Here is an 18,135-nt window from a genome sequence, read left to right as displayed (position 1 = left end):
GGGTTTCTGAGGCTGTAAATCTTTACGGGAGCAGAACACCTCATCTTTCTCCCGCGGAACCGCTGGTAGTTTCGAACTGTTGACCTTGCAGTTCACAGCCTGATTCGTAACCACTACGCTACCAGAGCTCCTTACAAAACAAATAGCAGGCTGCATTTGGACCTACAGGTCTTAGGATTTGGACCCATAGGTCTTAGTTTGCAGTCCCACATAACTGATGTCCTACTTTTACTAGGTTTTCAAGGAAGCAGTGCTAGAAAATTAACTCCAAGTCAACAGTGTTCTTAGAGAAAGAGGTTTTTTAAAACTCTTTTTCCAGAAAAGCAAACAAACACAAATCCAGATATCTTACAATGTAATCTTTTCATAAGACCTTAAATATTTTTACTCTCTGTGTATACTACTGGGTGAATATTTTTCTTTAAATTGACTTTAAATTGATTGACCTTTTCAATCTTAGCCTCCACCTTGTCACATTCTGTGAATTCACAGGTTGGATGGGCAGTTATAGTTTATTTTAATTAGATAAATGTATTATTGAAAGAAATAACTTTGAACTATAAAGTACTTATACGAGCCATCTAAAACCCTCTTCCTTGTGGCCCATGATGTCTGTTAGACACTTAGGTAGACACTCCACAGATAACACAATAATTAGTAAAGAAAGCATGAACTGAGTGTGTTCACGTATTCAGAAAATTAATCTAGATCTCTCCTTCAGAAAGTGTTACAAATAGGATAGTTTTAAAATTCTGATGCTGATTATTGCGTCAGGGTTCAGAATTCACTCCTCTTCTACTTAGTCATAAATTTATTATAGTTCCTTTGCCTGTCTCATAGTACAAACCTACCTCTTCATATTTCTTTCCAAGTTGCTTTTGACCTTGTTTTTGAGGAACTTAAGTGCACCCAAGGTTTACCTGGTATAAGAGGAACCTCATGGAGCCCACAGATAAAAGCATAGGTCTTCCAAGCCATTAACGAAACTAACCCTTAGGTAACGAATAAATCTTAAGATTATAGACTTTTCTTTGTGATTTGTTTTTACTGACCTGTCTTACAACAGGTCTCCTTACTCTGTCTTCTGTAACCTGTGTGGATTTTGTATGTTCAGATTGCACCCCAACCTGTTCTGTGTCAGGAAAATTCATAACACATGCTTTTGGCTTCTGCCCCAGTGGCCAAGGACTCCGTGTTCTCATTTTTTAAATCCAAGTCCTCAAGAGAAGATACTTTCCTATCAGACTTTTATGTCCCAAACAGGCAGCCATGATGAATCAGAGCATCAGCCGGAAGAGACCCTTCCCTGAGATAGGATTGGAACTCCTTAAAAGAGCCTGGTGGTTGGCAGATTCTATAAAACAGACCTAGTTTACCCCTTTCATTTCCTTGTAACCCCTTCTTTTGTATTCCCTTCCACTCCATTGGAGTCCTCCTTTTAGAACCTTCACCCAGCTGTCCTGTATTGTGACTCTAGGAGCATCATGAAGACGAGTTGAACAGTTTTGTGGAACTGGGGGAGTCACTGTAAACAATGACCTCTGAACGCACCACCTCCTACAAAGTCACTGATAAAGTCTGCCTTGGTGGTTTGGCTTTGCAAGGACACTGAGATGAGTTTCCTTGCAGACTCTTGAAATGTGCTCAGAATCACTGAAGCAGTGATAATTTCTGCTTTTGGTTTCTAAAACAATATAATAAAGGCATAGTCACTCAATGCCAATTGATTTCTTAAATGCAAACCTAAATTTGAAACTTCTTTAGGGACTTAGAGTTTCAGATTTAAGATCTATAGTCTCTATGATAAATGACCGACACAACTGTGGGTATGCGGATATGTATATGTGTTTGAATCACATTTTGCATGTATATTTCCATGTGGTTTTGTTTGGGGGAAAGGATGTATTTTTTTAGGTCCTCTTCTGAAATATTTTAAGATAGACATGTGAAGAAAATTTTTACTTAAATTATTAGGTCACTTGCATAAGACCAAATCAAATGTTCTTACTTGTGTACATTTCATCACTTACAGGCAACAGAGGGGACCCAGCAAGTCATACTGGCCCACCTGGTCCGAAGGGTGAGCCAGGTAGCCTTGGATGCCCAGGTATATCTATACATTTTTCATTAAACCAACACATGAAATGACACGTGGCTATTTCCAGAGAGGATTTTAAGGTAATATGTAAAGTATTAATATGACATATTGTTGTTAAGTGTCATTGAATTGGTTCCAACTTATAGTCACCCTGTGTAGTAGTTCCAAGGCTGTAAATCGTGGTGGGAGTAGAACGCCTCATCTTTCTCCTGAGGAGCATCTGAACCGTGGACTTTGTGGTTCACAGTCCAATGCAAATCCCACAGAGCCACTTTGCTCCCTTGAGATACAGTCAGTTTGTCACTCTGTGGTGGCTTGTATGTTGCTGTGACGCTGGAAGCTATGCCACCAGTATTTCATATACCCATGGTGGACAGGTTTTTAGTGGAGCTTCAAGGCTAAGAGGGTCTTGAGGATCTACTTCTAAAAACTCAGCCAGTAAAAATTTTATGATTTGGTCAAATATATTTATTGTTGTTGTTGTTAGATGCCATCGGGTCAGTACTGGCTCATAGCCACCCTGTGTACAACAGAACAAAACCCTACCTGGTCCTGCGCCAATGTCAAAAGCATTGCTATGACTGAGCCTACTGCTGCTGCCACTGTGCCAATCCATCATGTTGGGGGTCTTCCTCTTTTCTGCTCACCCTCCACCTTACCAAGCATGATTCCTTCTCCAAGGACTGGTCCCTCCTGATAATACAACTGAAGTATGAGAGACAAAGTCTGGCCATTCTGACTTCCAGGAGCATTCTGGTATGAGTGAGGAGCATTCTGGTTGTACTTCTTCCAGCACAGATTTGTTTGTTCTTTTGGTAATCCATGGTACTTTCAATATTGTCCTCCAGCACTGTAACTCAAATGCATCAGTTCTTCTACAGTCTTCCTTATTCACTGTCCAACTTTCAAATGCATATGAGATTATTGAAAATACCATGGCTTGGGTCAGGCACACTTTAGTCCTCAAACTGACATCTTAGCTCTTCAACTAAAGAGGTCTTGTGCAGCAGATCTGCCTAATGCAATTTGTCATTTCACTTCTTGACTGCTGCTTCCATGAGTATTGATGGTTGATCCAAGCAAAATTTAGTCTTTGACAACTTCAATCTTTTCTCCATTTCTCATGATGTTATTTAGATACTCCAAGAACCCACTACTGTAAGTTGATTCCAACTTATAGAGACACTACTGTCTCTATGAGTTGAATTCTATATACTAACAACATGGTTTAAAATCAGGAAATGTGTGCATCAGAGCTGTATCCTTTCACCATACTTACTCAGTCTGTATGTTGAGCAAATGATCCCAGTAGCTGAGCTGTATGAGAAAGAACGTGGCATCAAGATTTGAGGAAGACTCATTAACAGCTTAAGATATGCAGATGACACAAGCTTGTTTGCTGAAAGTAAAGAGGACTTCAGACACTGATGAATATCAAAGAATACAACCTTCAGTATGATTGCAAATCAATGTAAAGAAAAAATAGCCTCAAAACTGGACCAATAAACAACATCACGATGAGCAAAGAAAAGATTGAAGCTGTCATGGGTTCCATTGTACTTAATCCACAAACAATGCCAGTGGAAGCTGCAGTTAGGAAATCAAACAACATATTGCATTGGCACATGTGTTGCAAAAAGCCTCTTTAAAGTGTTCAAGAGCAAAAATATCACTGAAAATTAAGGTGTGCCTGGACCCAGCCTTGTTATTTCAATCTTCTCATATGCATTTAACATCGAAATGAATAAGGAAGACTGTAGAAAAATCGATGCATTTGAATTATGGTGCTCAAGAAGCATATTGAAAGTACCGGGGACTACCAGAAGACCAAATATATCTGAGTTGGAAGAAGTACAACCAGAATGCTTCTTGGAAATGAGGATAGTGAGACTTCATCACAGATGCTTTGGACATGTTATCAGGAGGGACCAGTTCCTGGAAAAGGGCATCATGCTTGGCAAACTGAAGGGCCAGTGAAAAAAAGGAAGACCTTCAACAAGATGGAATGACACAGGAGCTGAAATATTGGGCTCAAACGTGACACCATTTGTGAGGTTGGTGCAGAGCTGGGTAGTGTCTCATTCTCTTGTGCATCGGGTTGCTAGAAGCTGGAACCAACTGGATGTCTCCTAACTACAACACACATATTACAAGATTGCTCTGAGGACTTAATTTGAAGGAATCTGTAAGGACATAATTTGAAAGGAATCTATAAATGAAAACTTTAAGTGATTTTTTTCACATGTTCTATTATTTTAATGTAAATTCTGAAGATAGTATAATTTTAGAAGTGGAAAGTAGTCCAAAATGAGTATCTTTTATGTAAAGTATTAGTCATAAATATAACAATATATTTCATATATTATCTCAACACACTACATAAATAATATATTTATAATATTAATATTTAATTTGCTAAATGTATCATAAATTAATATTTTTATATAAATAATGCATTTATATAATAGGGAAATCATAAATCTGAATTATTTTATACTTGTTGTTTTGTTAGGTGCCATACAGTCAGTTCCAACCCATAACGACCTCGCATAGGGTTTCCGAGGAGCTGCTGGTGGGTTTGAACCGCTAACCATGTGGTTCAAACTGACTTCGTGGTCCAGTGCATTATCCTGCAGCACCATACCAGGACTCCATTTTACACTTAGTCTGATCTTTTAAAGAAAATGTTTTATTTGCTTTGGCTCTAATTTGCCTAGTCACCCTTTGTTGTTGTTGTTATTGCTAAGTGCTGTCAAGTGGGTTCCGACTCCCAGTGACCCTCTATAGGATTTCTGAGGCTGTACATGTTTGCAGTTATCAGTATAAATACGATAACAAAGAGTGAAGCTCATAAATGTTCAATGAACAAGTACGTATTAACATAGCTTATTTCATGCATGTTATAATAATGAATATTACTCCTCTTGGGTTTCTAAATACAGAACCATATTTTTTTTATTGTGGTAAATACATGAAGGAGCTTCAAAAGTTTATAAAGAAATGGAATTACAAGGGCATGGACTTCTTCCATGAACTTTTTGGAGTCCCCACATATATATAGCAAAACATTTATCATTTTAACAGTCTTCACATCTGCAATTCAGGGATATTAATTATGTTTGTCATGTTGTCCAACCACCACCTTGCTCCATTTAAAATTTCTCATTACCCTTAATAGAAGCAGAGCTATATGTATTTTATTTGAAGACTCAACCAGTCGTTTTCAACACAGACTGTTGATTGATCCTATAATTGTCCTCTCTAATAATCAAAGAAATATCATTTAAAGTTCTGTGTGAAATGCCATTGTGTTCTTTCTAAATTAACAAGAATACAAGCCAACAAATGAAAAAACATTCTCAATGAGAACACAGAATGTTCTTGAAGTTATGATCATGGAATTGTGAGTGAGCTGCATTTGGTGATGTGAGTTTAGACAGTATGTACTCCAAAGCATTTAGCAACCTGTCAAGAACCCAAATCCTGAATAGTCTATTCCAGATGACTAAAGAACAGCATTCTCTTCAGCACTTCAATTCCACGAGAAAGGGACTGTTTTCGATTTTAAGAAATTTAAGAGCTGTAATACCAGATTTAAAATGTAAAAGCTGTGCCACCCAGAGTAGACAAACCAGCTTTGAAAAAAATTGAGGGGACAGTTGGAGACATTTGAATGTGGACTGTGTATTCGATGACATACAAGAGGTGGTTATGCATTTTTTTGGCTGTGGCAATATTATTTTGGCAATGTTGGAAAATGTTTGTATTTTTCAGACATTCCTCGTGAAGTACTCATGGATAGAATGCCGTGATGTCTGTGATTTACTTCAGCATTTTAGACTCCATTGTTGTTGTTGTTGTTAAGTGCCGTCGAGTCGGGTCCGACCCATAGCGACCCTGTACAGGGTTTCCGAGGGTATAAATCTTTACGGGAGTAGAAAGCCTCATCTTTCTCCCGTGGAACAACAGCTGGTAGTTTCGAATTGCTGACCTCCATTGTTGTTGTTAAGTGCCATCGAGTCGGGTCCGACCCATAGCGACCCTGTACAGGGTTTCTGAGGGTGTAAATCTTTACGGGAGTAGAAAGCCTCATCTTTCTCCCACGGAGCTGCTGGTGGTTTCATTAGAAAGAATCAAAACAGCATATTATTTTACTTATTCTGTTCTGAGACATTTTTGATAAGGAAATAGCTTAATGGGAGAAAAAATTAAAAGTGTATAGGTCAACATGTATTGTTATTGTTAACTGCCGTCAAGTTGCTTTCTACTAATGGTGACCCTGGAGTCTTGGTGTGGTACCACCAAGTAGGGTAAGCATTGGACCGCAAGGTTGATTTGAATTGCAAGTTTGGTGGTTCAAATTCACCAGCCGCTCCTCAGAAACCCTATACCAGGTTGCTATGACTCAGAAGGGACTCAACAACACATAACAACAACAATAGGGTTTCCAAGGTTGTAAATCTTTGCTGGAGCAAAGATGAAGAAAGCTTCATCTTCCTGCTGCTGAACAACTGGTGGGCTTGACCCACTGACCTTGTGTTTCAAAGTCCAGTGTTTATCCTACGGAGCCACCACACTTTCCAAATGGCCAATGTTGTTGTTATTGTTGTTGTGTGCCGTGGAGCCGGATCCGACTCATAGCGAAAATGCCCAATAGTAGAAAAAAATTTCAATTAATGTAGTTAAGATTAACACAATAAACTGTCAACCATTTTTTAAGTGATAGTTAGCAAAACTATGACAAACTTAGAATGTAAAAGTGGGTACTGTTTGTGCACTTGGCTATGAGTGGGTCAGAAGAAAGTCCTGTTGATCTATTTCTAAAACATTACGTCCATGGAAGACCCTACAGAGCACAGTTCAACTCTTGACGCACTTGGGGTCACCATGGATTGGAATTGACTCAGTAGCAACTGGCACTGTGTTAGTGTGTATGGAAAATTGTGGGATTAGAAATGTTTATTTTAATTGTTTCCTTAATGTTATTGGCATTTTTTAGTATAAGAAAGTAACAAAACAAAAGGTGTGGCGCTGTGGGCTAATGAGTCAGACTGCAAAGTTGTGTGAACTGCAAGGTCGGTGGTTCAAGCGCACCAGCTTCTCCTTAGAAACCCTATACAGGGTCGCTATGGGTTGGAATTGACTCGATGGTACTTAACAACAACAACAACAACAACAACAACAAGATTGACAGTTTCACTGGTTCACCATCTCACAGAGCCTTGTACAGTAACTCCGTTGCTTGATACTTCTTTCTTTAGGGCATTTTGGAATCCCCGGAGAGCAAGGATTGCCTGGTGTTCAAGGGCCCAGGGGACCACCTGGAAGATTAGGACTGCCAGGCTTCCCTGGACCGCCTGGGTGTCCAGGTACTTTGAAAGGAAGTCTGGAGACTGCCCGGTTACTCATGTACCTCTTGGTGTTTTGGAAAGAGGCAGATTTCACTTAGAAAGCCTTGGATTTAATTCTGCTCTGTCATTTCTTATACTGTGGTTTTGGACAGTTCTAGTTTACATGTAACATGAAGTTAGTCCCATCTCATGAAGATTGGTTTAGGAGTAAAGTAAGGAAACACCTGCAGAACATCCAATATGGCGGTAGGCATTTTAGCCCATCTCATTTCACCTGCTTCTCAGTGTGCTGGTTTTTCTTTTCTCTTTCAGACATGAGGCCAATATATACGTGGCATAATATTTGAATAGATTGTCTTTCTGCCCATTCAGGACTAAGGGGAAAGTATAAAACCATAATTGGCAGCTTCCATCATTGAGAAGTGCATATTCTTCTTCTAAGTGTGTTTGTCTTCCCCAAAGTTAAAGATCTCGGAAGAGAAAATAATAACACAATGTTCCCAGTTACCCACATATTAAGAGCTCAGATGCTTTCTCAATTTAACTCATATCATCTGGATGTCTGAAAACATCCCTGTCATCCTCAGGTAATCAAGGGGCTCCTGGACTGAGGGGACATCCAGGAGAAGCAGGGGAACCTGGACCAAGAGGCCTCATAGGATATCCAGGGATACCAGGCCCTCCGGGAATAAAAGGTACTCCAAAGAGATTGTTACTAATTTGTTGGCTGTGACAATATTATTTTGACAGAGTTGGAAAATGTTCATATTTTTCAGACGTGCTTCCTAAGGTATTTATGGATTGGAATGCCATGATGTCTATAATTAATTCAGCATTTTAGAATCTATTACAAAGAACCCAAAAGAGCATAATATTTTACCTAGATGTTCTACTCTGAGGGAGCCTACCTCATCAGAAAGCTTCAGCCCAATGAAGGTGAAATTGTGGCACTTTTATTGCATCCTTATGTGACATTCCTCTTGCCCAAGGCACTGTTTCCCACAGATGTTGTTGGTGTTAAGTGCCATCAAGTCAGTTCTGACTCATAGTGACCCTGAATAGGGTTTCTCAGAAGCAGCTGGTGGGTTTGAACTGCCGACCTTGTGGTTTGAAATCCAGTGCTGAGCCTACAGGGCTCCATCAGCACACCTCGATGACTTCTTGCCTAGAGCTACAGACAGTGCTCATCTACCTGTTGACCCACCTTCTACCGGAGGGTATCTAGAATGCTGGTGCTGCCCCCTCATCTCCGAGGGTCTCCCCGCCACCCCATGTTCTGTGATGTCCAGGTTATTAATTTCTACTCCCTGCAGGTTGCTGGTACCCTATGATGGCTGAGATTATTCTGTGTCTGACGCTGAGCACATTTTGAAGAATGTAGACATGACTCCTGCTTCCTGGAGCTCACAGACTAATGAAAGAGAAATAAAAATTTTAAATAAATAGAGTTCTCAGTTGGGTTGAGGGAGAGGAAGGGAAAAGAAGAAGGTGCAATAAGATGAGAAAAACAATTAACTAGTGTTTATTTTCTTTGCTAGGTAGAGACAGTTTTTTCCTTGGTTGATTTTTTTTTTTTTTTTTTGGCCTTTAAAAGTGCCATCAAGTCGGTTCCGACTCATAATGACCCTGTATAGGGTTCCCAAGGAGTGACTGGTGAGTTTGAATCACTGAACTTATGGTAGACTGCTTATCCTACAGCTCCACACCCAGGTAACAGTCTAGGTATGATGTATCTGGTTACAATGCAAGTCTGAGTATAGCATAGTATATACTTGTTATTAACAGATCTTCCCTTCACTAATGGTACTTACTTTGGTAACATGGTGATTATGAGTCAGGCTGCTACTCCCAAGGTCAGCAGTTTGAAACTACCAGTCATTCCGCGGGATAAAGATGAGGCTTTCTGCTCCCATAAAGATTTACAGCCTTGGGAACCCTATACAGGGTCGCTATGAGTCAGAACTGACTCCATAACACATAACCACCACCACCCTTTAGTCCATTGTCTCCTAGGCCTCAGAGTATCTTAGAAAAAGTGTCCATGGTCCATGAGTACCTTGTACACAGTCCTCACATTGTGCTTAAATCTTGTATTACAATTGTTGACTTAGAGGCTTTAGCAGACAGATTTATGATGTCACAGTTTAGAAGACTGGAAGTTCAAATTCTGGGTGCCAGCTTTAGGGGAAGGCTTTGTCTCCCTAGGGGAAGATCCTTGATTCCTTTCAACATATGTAGGTCCAACATCCCTTGGAGACGTCCATGTGCCCTGATAGAAATCTTCCCCTGGTTCTGGAACGTTCTCAGCATAGGAATCCCAGGTCCAAAGGACATGCTCCATTCTTGACTGTTCTTTCTTGGTGGTCGTCAGGTCTCTGCTTGCTTGCTTACTTTCTTTTATATCTCATAAGAGATCGCCTGAGATGTAACCTGATCTTGTTAATTGTGTCCTGGCTCATTTACATACCAGCCACTCCCACTCATCCTGTCTCATTAAGATAATAGAGGGAGGATTCATAACTTGTAGGGTAATTATATCAGCTCACAGAATGGAGGATAATTACGTAATACTGAGGCTCACCGCCCAAACAAGTTGACAGATATTGTGTGTGTGTGTGTGTGTGTGTGTGTGGAACAACACAGTTCAATCCATAATACTCAGCACATAAAATATGATTTTAATAAAAAGACCATTTTCATATTCTTGGCCCCCAGTAGATACACAATATGTAGGCCAATTGGTTGCATGAATAAATTAGTAAATGAATGAATGGACAAATGGAAGAATCAACAACTAAGCTTGGTAGCTTTGAGGATAAGGGTCTTCATACAATCAGCAGCTAAGGATTTTAAGCCTTACTTGGTGGATTCTCGAACTAAACCTCCTCTGCCTTCTCTTTCCTCTCTTCTCCCACCAGCCCTCTGCCCAATGTCTCAGATACACTCTACGTAAAATGAAAAATACTTCCTCTAAAAAGACTTGGAGCCCCCTTCTTCTGGACCTATGCTTCTCATTTGTTTGGAAATCCAAATAGTCCTTTCCACACTCAGTCCTCCTCACTCATCATATAGCTTTCGAATGATCCTAGCTTTCCAGAGCGTAAGCGTGCTATGTGCTGCCTCATACAATTCTGTAAAAAGTGAGAGCCCGTATTTTGAGGTGTGGGTGCATGTAGGCATGCCTGCACAGCTGAGTAACATTACTTCTCCATCAAAAGATAACCTATGTGTTTACTGTTCTACTCCACCTTGGTTAATGTTTTTAGTAATGTGCAATCCAGTGATTTGTGATACATTTGGGGTTTCAAGCAAAACAGTAATTTTCTTATTTTAAAACTTTCTCTGATGATGTGGCCGTTTCCTGTCTACAGCCCTGATAGGGTGGTTGTTGTTATTTTTTGATATTGACATTTAATTGAGAGTCTGGGAAAGAAAGTTGGAAAAGGCAAGATGATAACATGTTCCATTGTGAACCACACCTACCACATTTCCACTTTTGCCTAAACCTCCACTACCCTAGAACAGCAAGGATTTTCATGTGTTTTAGTTCTGTGACCCTGTGTCCCCAGTTTGAGAAAACTGACAGACTCTTGTTACTTTTGTCAACGTGTCCTTCCTTGGAAATAATTTTCATTTGTTACGTACTTGATTCAGTGTGATATACTCAAAAATTATCATGTAATGAGTTTAATCTAATAGCAAAAATACTATGTGAAATGTCATCTCTAAATGCATCCTAACTCTGTGCCTTAAAATAGTCAGTTTGGTTGGAAGAAAAGCTAAGAAAATAAATACCTCCATCCACACCTGCATACAGGGAGCATGGTGGCTCTAGAGAATAAGCACTAGACCGTGAACCATAAGGTTGTCAGTTCAAGGGCATCAGCCTCTCCACTTGAAAAAGATGAAACTTTTTGCCCCCATGAAAGATTTAAAAGCCTCAGAAACCTTATATAGGGTTCCTATATGATCAAGAGCCAATGATGCTGAAGGAGGAAGTCCAAGGTGCATTCAAGGAACTGGAAAAGAACAAGGCCCCAGGAATTGATGGAATAAAAATTGAAATCTTTCAAGAAAGTGAGGCGGCACAGGAGGCACTCACTCATCTCTGCCAAGAAATTTGGAAGACAACTATCTGGCTAACTGACTGGAAGAGATCCATATTTTTGCCCATTCCAAAGAGAGGTGACCCAACGGAATGCAGAAATCATTGGACAATCTCTTTGATATCCCATGTGAGTAAAGTTTGCTAAAGGTAGTACAGAAACGGCTACAATCATACATTGACAATTGCTGATGTCCAATGGATCTTGGCTGAAAGCAGAAAATATCAGAAAGATGTTTACCTGTGCTTTATTGACTATGCAAAGGTTTTCGATTGTGTGGATCATGAGAAGCTATGGACAACATTGAGAAGTATGAGTATTTTGGAACACTTAATTGTGCTCATGTACCTGGACCAAGAGGCAGTTGTTGAAACAGAACTTGGGAACACTGAATGTTTTAAAAATTAAAAAAGGTGTGCGACAAGGTTGTGTTCTTTCACCATACTTATTCAACCTGTATGCTGATCAAATAATCTGAGAAGCTGGGATATAAGAAGGAAAACATGGCATCAGGTTTGGAGGAAGACTCATTAACACCCTGCGATATGCAGATGATACAACTTTGCTTGCTGAAAGTGAAGAGGACTTAAAATATTTACTGATGAAGATCAAAGAGCACAGCCTTTGGTATGGATTACATCTCAGTGTCAAGAAAACAAAAATCCTCACCACTGGACCAATAAACAACATTCTTATCAATGGAGAAAAGACTGAAGTTGTGAAGGACTTCATTCTTCTTGTATCAACTATCAACATTCATGGAAGCAGCAGTCAAGAGATCAAACGACGAATTGCATTAGACAAATGTGCCGCACAAGACCTTTTTAAAGTGTTGAAGAGCAAAGATGTCAGCTTGAGGACTAAGGTGTGCCTGACCCAGGCCATGGTGTTTTCAATAACCTCATATGCATGTGAAAGTTGGACAGTGAATAAGGAAGACTGTAGAAGAATTGATGCTTTTGAATTATGGTGTTGGAGGAGAACATTGAAAGTGCCATGGGCTGCCAAAAGAACCAATAGATCTGTTTTGGAAGAAGTACAGCCAGAGTACTCCTTAGTGGCCAAGATGGCCAAACTTCGTCTCTCATACTTTGGACATATTGTCAGGTGGGACCAACCACTGGAGAAGGATATCATGTTTGGTAAGGTGGAGGGTCAGAGAAAAAGAGGAAGATCCCCAACGAAATGGATTGGCCAAGTGGCAACATCGATGGACTCAAGTGTGGCAACAGTAGTTAGGTTGACCCAGGATCGGGCAGTGTTTCGTTCTGCTGTGCATAAGGTCGCTATAGGTCGGTACCGACTCGATGGCACCTAACAACAACAACAAAAACATGAGTCAAAACTGACTCCACGGCACTTAACAACAACACCTCTCAGCAACCCCTTTGTACCAGTCTTCCAAATCGGCTGTGGTGCTTCATGGTCAGCCAGGGACAGTGTCTACAGCCCAGGGAAGCACCAGTCTTTGAACAAAACCAAACAGCACAATGCATTCCTAAAAATCAAAATGTCTACAATATAAATCGACTGTTGCAGTCTATCATGCCGTTGCTATGATACTCCAGCCTAAACACTTTGAAATGAGAAACGAAGTATTTGAAGTATGTTCTGAAGAAGTCAAAGGGACTGATGATTTTGTTTAAAAAGGCCAGCTGCTGAACTCTGAAGTTGTTTGCTTGGCTAGAACAATCCACCATATGGATGCGGAGTCCTGCTTGTGTTTGATCAGATTTTAAACTTAAGCATATGCTCAAAATGGCTTAGTTCCTAGATTTAAAGTTGCAAGCGTATGCGCCCTTTAAAGGGAAAATAATACCTCGTTGGTTGTTCACGTAAGATAGGAATAGTGGAAGGCTAGAGAAAATGACTTATAAGAAATGTGTTGGTGTTAGTTGCCATTGAATAGATTTCAACTCTTAGCAACCCCCAAGTTACAGAATAGAACATCGGGCTTTCTAGACGGTCACCTTTACAGAAACACATTGCCAAGGCTTTCTGCCACAGAGCCGCTCGGTTAGCCACCGACCATGGAACCCTTGCCCCAGCACAGTTCCCGTAAAGAATATAGATTAGGGTATTTTGATTGGTGGCAGATAAAATGTCTCATAAGAAAAAATACCTGGAATGTCTTTTATCAGACTAGAAAGACTATGTACCTCAGAACTATGAAAATGATATAAATGTTCTACCCTGTTCTTGCAGGTAGGCTGTTCCCACCCTAGTTCCGCTCCATAGCCGTTCCCACACTTAATAAATACTGTTGCCCTTCTCTGTCCATTCACAGATGCTTCTGGGTTGCTCCTGGTTGTCTTATGTTCACTTGGCACTTGGTACATTTGGGCCTGAAGCTCTTTGTAGCTGAAGGCCACATCTAATACTCTCTGTACATTCCCATAGTAGAAACAAATCAACAAAAGTTGACCTCGAGTCAATTCCAGCTCATGACGACCCCATGTGTGCCAGAGTAGAGCTATGTGCTCGATCAGGTTTTCAATGACTGATATTTTGAAAGGAGATCTCCATGGTTTCCTTCTAAGGTGCCTCCCACCTCAGTTAGTAGCTGAGTGCAGTAACTGTTTGCTTCACCAGAAACTCCTCCTTTAGTATGCATTCATATATTTGCTGCATTTTAAGCAATAATTTGTAGCCTTGTTCCAGAATCTTCTCAGATATAAACTTTCAAGTGTGTCCAACCATAACCTATAGTCATGTATAGTCTGTTTCCATCAGCTGCTAGGTAACCAGCTGTCCATTCTACCTAGGATGGAGGGGCATCTCCTAGAAGCTCTGGTGATGCAATGGGTCAAGTGTTGGACTGATAACTACAAAGCTGGCCGTTCAAACCTACCAGTCACTCCATCGGAGAAAGACAAAACAGTCTGCTCCAGTGAAGATTTGCAGTCTCGGAAACCCTGAGGGTTCTGTTCTGTTCTGTGGGGTCACTTGAGTTGGAATGCATTCATGGCAGTAAGTTTGCTTTGTTTTGTTTGTTTTTGAGGGGTGTCTCAGAATGGGGGACTTTCAGTGCTAAAATTGGAACAGTCAGGGCAAACAGGGTCACCCTATTAAAAACATAAGCTCCTAGGGAACAGAGTAGAGTTCCCAGGCTTTAGTACAAAAGATACGATCAGAGTCACAAATAGCCAGCTGGCTGACATGAACAGCTGGCTGGCTAAACCACAGCTATGACGAGGGTGGAGACATAGTCACTTAGCAGAAAGAAAGCACCCCGCCTGGGAGTGAAGTGAGACTTCATTTGTGGTTCAAAGCAGAAGGATGAATCAAGAGATGAAGAGAAGTTCCTCATTGCCAAGGAATGTGCCTTACTAGCTAGCGTAACTGGCCCTCATCTGCACTGTACATATTTTGTGAAGGAATGACTTTCAAATTGAGAGGTGGAATTGATGAAAAAAAAAAAAAAAAAAAAGCTTTCAGAAAAAAGGACAAAGCATCCTAAAGTCCTACCCAGATGTGGCTGCGTTCAATTTAGGAAGATAACATTGGGTCAGATAAAGGTCGTCCATTTTAACCAGGGTGATGGGTTGGGACCGTGACAACCCAGAATCTGGACGTGCTGATGTGACAATGAAGACTTGGCAGAAGTTGAGACATTTCACTTGGAGCCAACTCTACCAAGCCATCAATCTTGGTGGCTAAAGCTGGGGATCAAAACACACTGGAATAGCATACTGTTCTCAAACAAATTTATTATTTCTGATAGATTGCAATAAATATCTAGCTTTGGCAGATGAAGAAGGTCTGTGTGTTCTTTTGGGGCAGGCTTGAAATGTTGGCCCTTAAATAGGAAAGTGGATTGGAAAATATAAAGTAAGCATAAGTTGTTATGAATGGTCAGGAACTAAGCATTTCAGAGAAAATAAGGCTGCATTCCCATTTAGGTGCAAGAGAATCGGATTCATGGGTTCCAATTTAAAGTGTATATTTATACAAGAGAATAGCAATGAACTGTTCCCAGTACTCATGATAATGTCAAAGGGAGCATCTTGCAGTCTTACCATTATTAAGAAGTTCATGGAAGAGTTGCTTTAGTGAATGGATGATAATTACCACTTGAATTATTTATATGTTAATGGACAGCATTCCTAAATCATATTCCTTCTCTAAATCTATCAAAGAAAGATATGACATGCAAAACTCAATTTTGTCTACTCTTCATTATAACTCTTTCTCTCTACTCATCAATTCTTCATCTTCATCCCATATTAGCTCTCATTCATTCACTCACTCTCAATCACTCATTCCAACAAACATGTTTTGTGTTTTTACTATGTGTCAGGAAATATACAAAGTACTGGCTTAGAAACACTAATCGGACTTGGTCTTGCACTGGGTTGGTTTACTGTTGAATGACAGAGACTGTCTTCTAAAGACCTGACCAATCTACTGCATGGAAAGGGCACTGACAGACATGCAACTAGGGTGCTAGACATAGGTGTCTGTGGAATGAAGAAGGGTACTTCTACATGTTCAGCCATTGAAGCTGTGGACATCACTGCTGCAAATTTGAGTGGTAGCCCTAAAAGGAGTGAGAACCCTGGTTTCTTTAATTGGGTATTATCCCACTGGTGGTCCCATCTTTCTTCTGAAACTCCTGAGACACTGGTTGGCTGTACGTCAAAGGGCTCTCAGTCCCTGATGGCAAAGAACACCTACTGGATGGAAGACCCACCAGTGAAGTAGGGAGGCTAGCCAACTTGGCCAGTGGGTAGAGAGAAGACATGTTCCTCAAACCAGTCAGTGGGACGAGATGTGTGTAACCTAGCAAAGGGCTCAGAACACAGGAGATGCCTCATAAATATTAGCTACCTGCTTTTCTCCCTCTCTCCCTCCCTCCTCTCATTCTCACCCTTCCCCACCCCCACCCCCACTTTATGTTGGACAATTTAGTCACTCTCAGTTGAAAGGAAGATGACTTTCACCTGAGTCACTTCAAAGTATATTGATGGAGAACCTTCCAAACCACTTTTTCCACTGCAAGTGTTTGGTAACAACTGAAGTAAAGCCAGGCTGGTAGACATCCCTTTAGAGAACCAGACCGATGTCTGAAGAACCTTCTGAAGGACATTAGTGGTGCCAATAGGAGAGTGGCTAGTTGTAGAGAGATTAGTGCTTTGGGTGGTCATGGTAATACCATTTTGTTTCCGTAAACAGGCATCAGATGTAAGAAGTGGTTGTGAAGAATAATCGTAGCCAGACTTGAACAGCAAGCCTATTCTAGCAGCACAGTGTTTAAAAAGGAATGATTAAGGAAGGAGGATATGTATTGTCTAATAAGGAGTCCTGGTGATGCAGGGGTTAAAACACTTGCCCGGTAATTGAGAAATCGGTGGTTCAATCTCGCTGTGGGAGAAAGATGTAGCAGTCTGCTTCCATAGGACTTACAGCTTTGGAAACATCCCCGGGGCAGTTCTACTCTGCCCTATTTGAGTTGGGATTGACTCAGTGGCAATGGGTCAGAGTGGGGCTTTGATATTGTGAAGATGCCACAAACCCCACCTGTCCCTGTCTCAATACAGTTAAGTGATCCAACCTAAAGAAATGAAAATAATCTGTAGTCCTTAATGTAGAGGAAAGATTATGAACCTAGAAGTTAGCAGCCTGTGTGTGCCCCCATCCAATCTCTTTCCTCAGCTAGGATGATTTTATTGCCATAAAACAGAAGTTCATTTCCTACACCAAGATGCAGTCATACTAAATTCTATCCAGTAAGAAAAGTAGCTGTGTTCATAAACCAATGCAATATCTTAAAACCAAGAAATGTATGTGTTAAGCTGCTTTGGCAGAGAGCTTTCTTCAAATGGATGTTAAATCACCAAGATGTGGATTCCAGTTTGAACAACAAAAGGTGTCCTGAGCGCAAGATCTGCCTGTCTTCTCCATCAGTGCACCCTGCGCTGGTTGGCAATGCCCACCTTGCCCATTTTCATTTGGACACTGTCCTGTGGTGTGTTTCAGGTCCCTCGGGGTCTCCCGGCCTGAATGGCTTGCATGGTTTAAAGGGCCAGAAAGGAACCAAAGGTGCTTCAGGTAAGATAAAACCTTTCGCAGAAGACCTACCTTTCCCCAGTGAAACGGAGAAGTAGTAGTACGTTCTGTTATTTCTGTGCTTCGTGACATTTGGTGAGATTTGCTGAGACATTGACTTAGGTTAGAATCACAGTACTGCACCTGTTTTCTGTGCTGATGGTGTATTAAAAGGACATTTGAGAAAGGCCTGTTTTTAAAAAGTAGTTAACAGTGCCTTTTGTTGGTATACATTTGGGCTGTATCTCTACTGGGAGTCCTGGTGTGGCACTAAAAGATAAGTACTGGACTAGAATGACAGGTTGGTGGTTCGAACCCACTAACTGCTTCTTGGAAATCCTATACAAAATAGGTATGCCCTGGAACCGACTTGACAGCATTTAACAACAGCAACAACATATTTCTCCTGACAGTGCTGAGTAATTGTTTCAGTGGAAGCAGATTTTAAAATGGTATGAATGACAAATATATAGTGCTGGGAATTTTTCCTGGTTTTTTGTTTTGTTTTGTGTCTGTGTTTGCATTGTTTTTA

General features: G+C 40.7%; 1 protein-coding gene across 1 annotated transcript in view; it reads left to right on the top strand.

Annotated features, from left to right (window-relative positions):
- Positions 1 to 18,135, top strand: part of COL4A4 (collagen, type IV, alpha 4) — a 175,917-nt gene that overhangs the window by 131,450 nt on the left and 26,332 nt on the right. Inside the window, exons 34-37 of the mRNA XM_006861931.1 lie at positions 2,033 to 2,107; positions 7,360 to 7,467; positions 8,037 to 8,144; positions 17,535 to 17,606. Coding sequence (XP_006861993.1) covers positions 2,033 to 2,107; positions 7,360 to 7,467; positions 8,037 to 8,144; positions 17,535 to 17,606 — 363 coding nt within the window. The remainder of the gene's footprint in view (positions 1 to 2,032; positions 2,108 to 7,359; positions 7,468 to 8,036; positions 8,145 to 17,534; positions 17,607 to 18,135) is intronic.

Source organism: Chrysochloris asiatica, unplaced genomic scaffold, assembly GCF_000296735.1.
Source record: "Chrysochloris asiatica unplaced genomic scaffold, ChrAsi1.0 scaffold00044, whole genome shotgun sequence".
In the NCBI taxonomy this organism is placed as follows: Eukaryota; Metazoa; Chordata; class Mammalia; order Afrosoricida; family Chrysochloridae; genus Chrysochloris; species Chrysochloris asiatica.
This window is presented reverse-complemented; position numbering and strand designations above follow the sequence as displayed.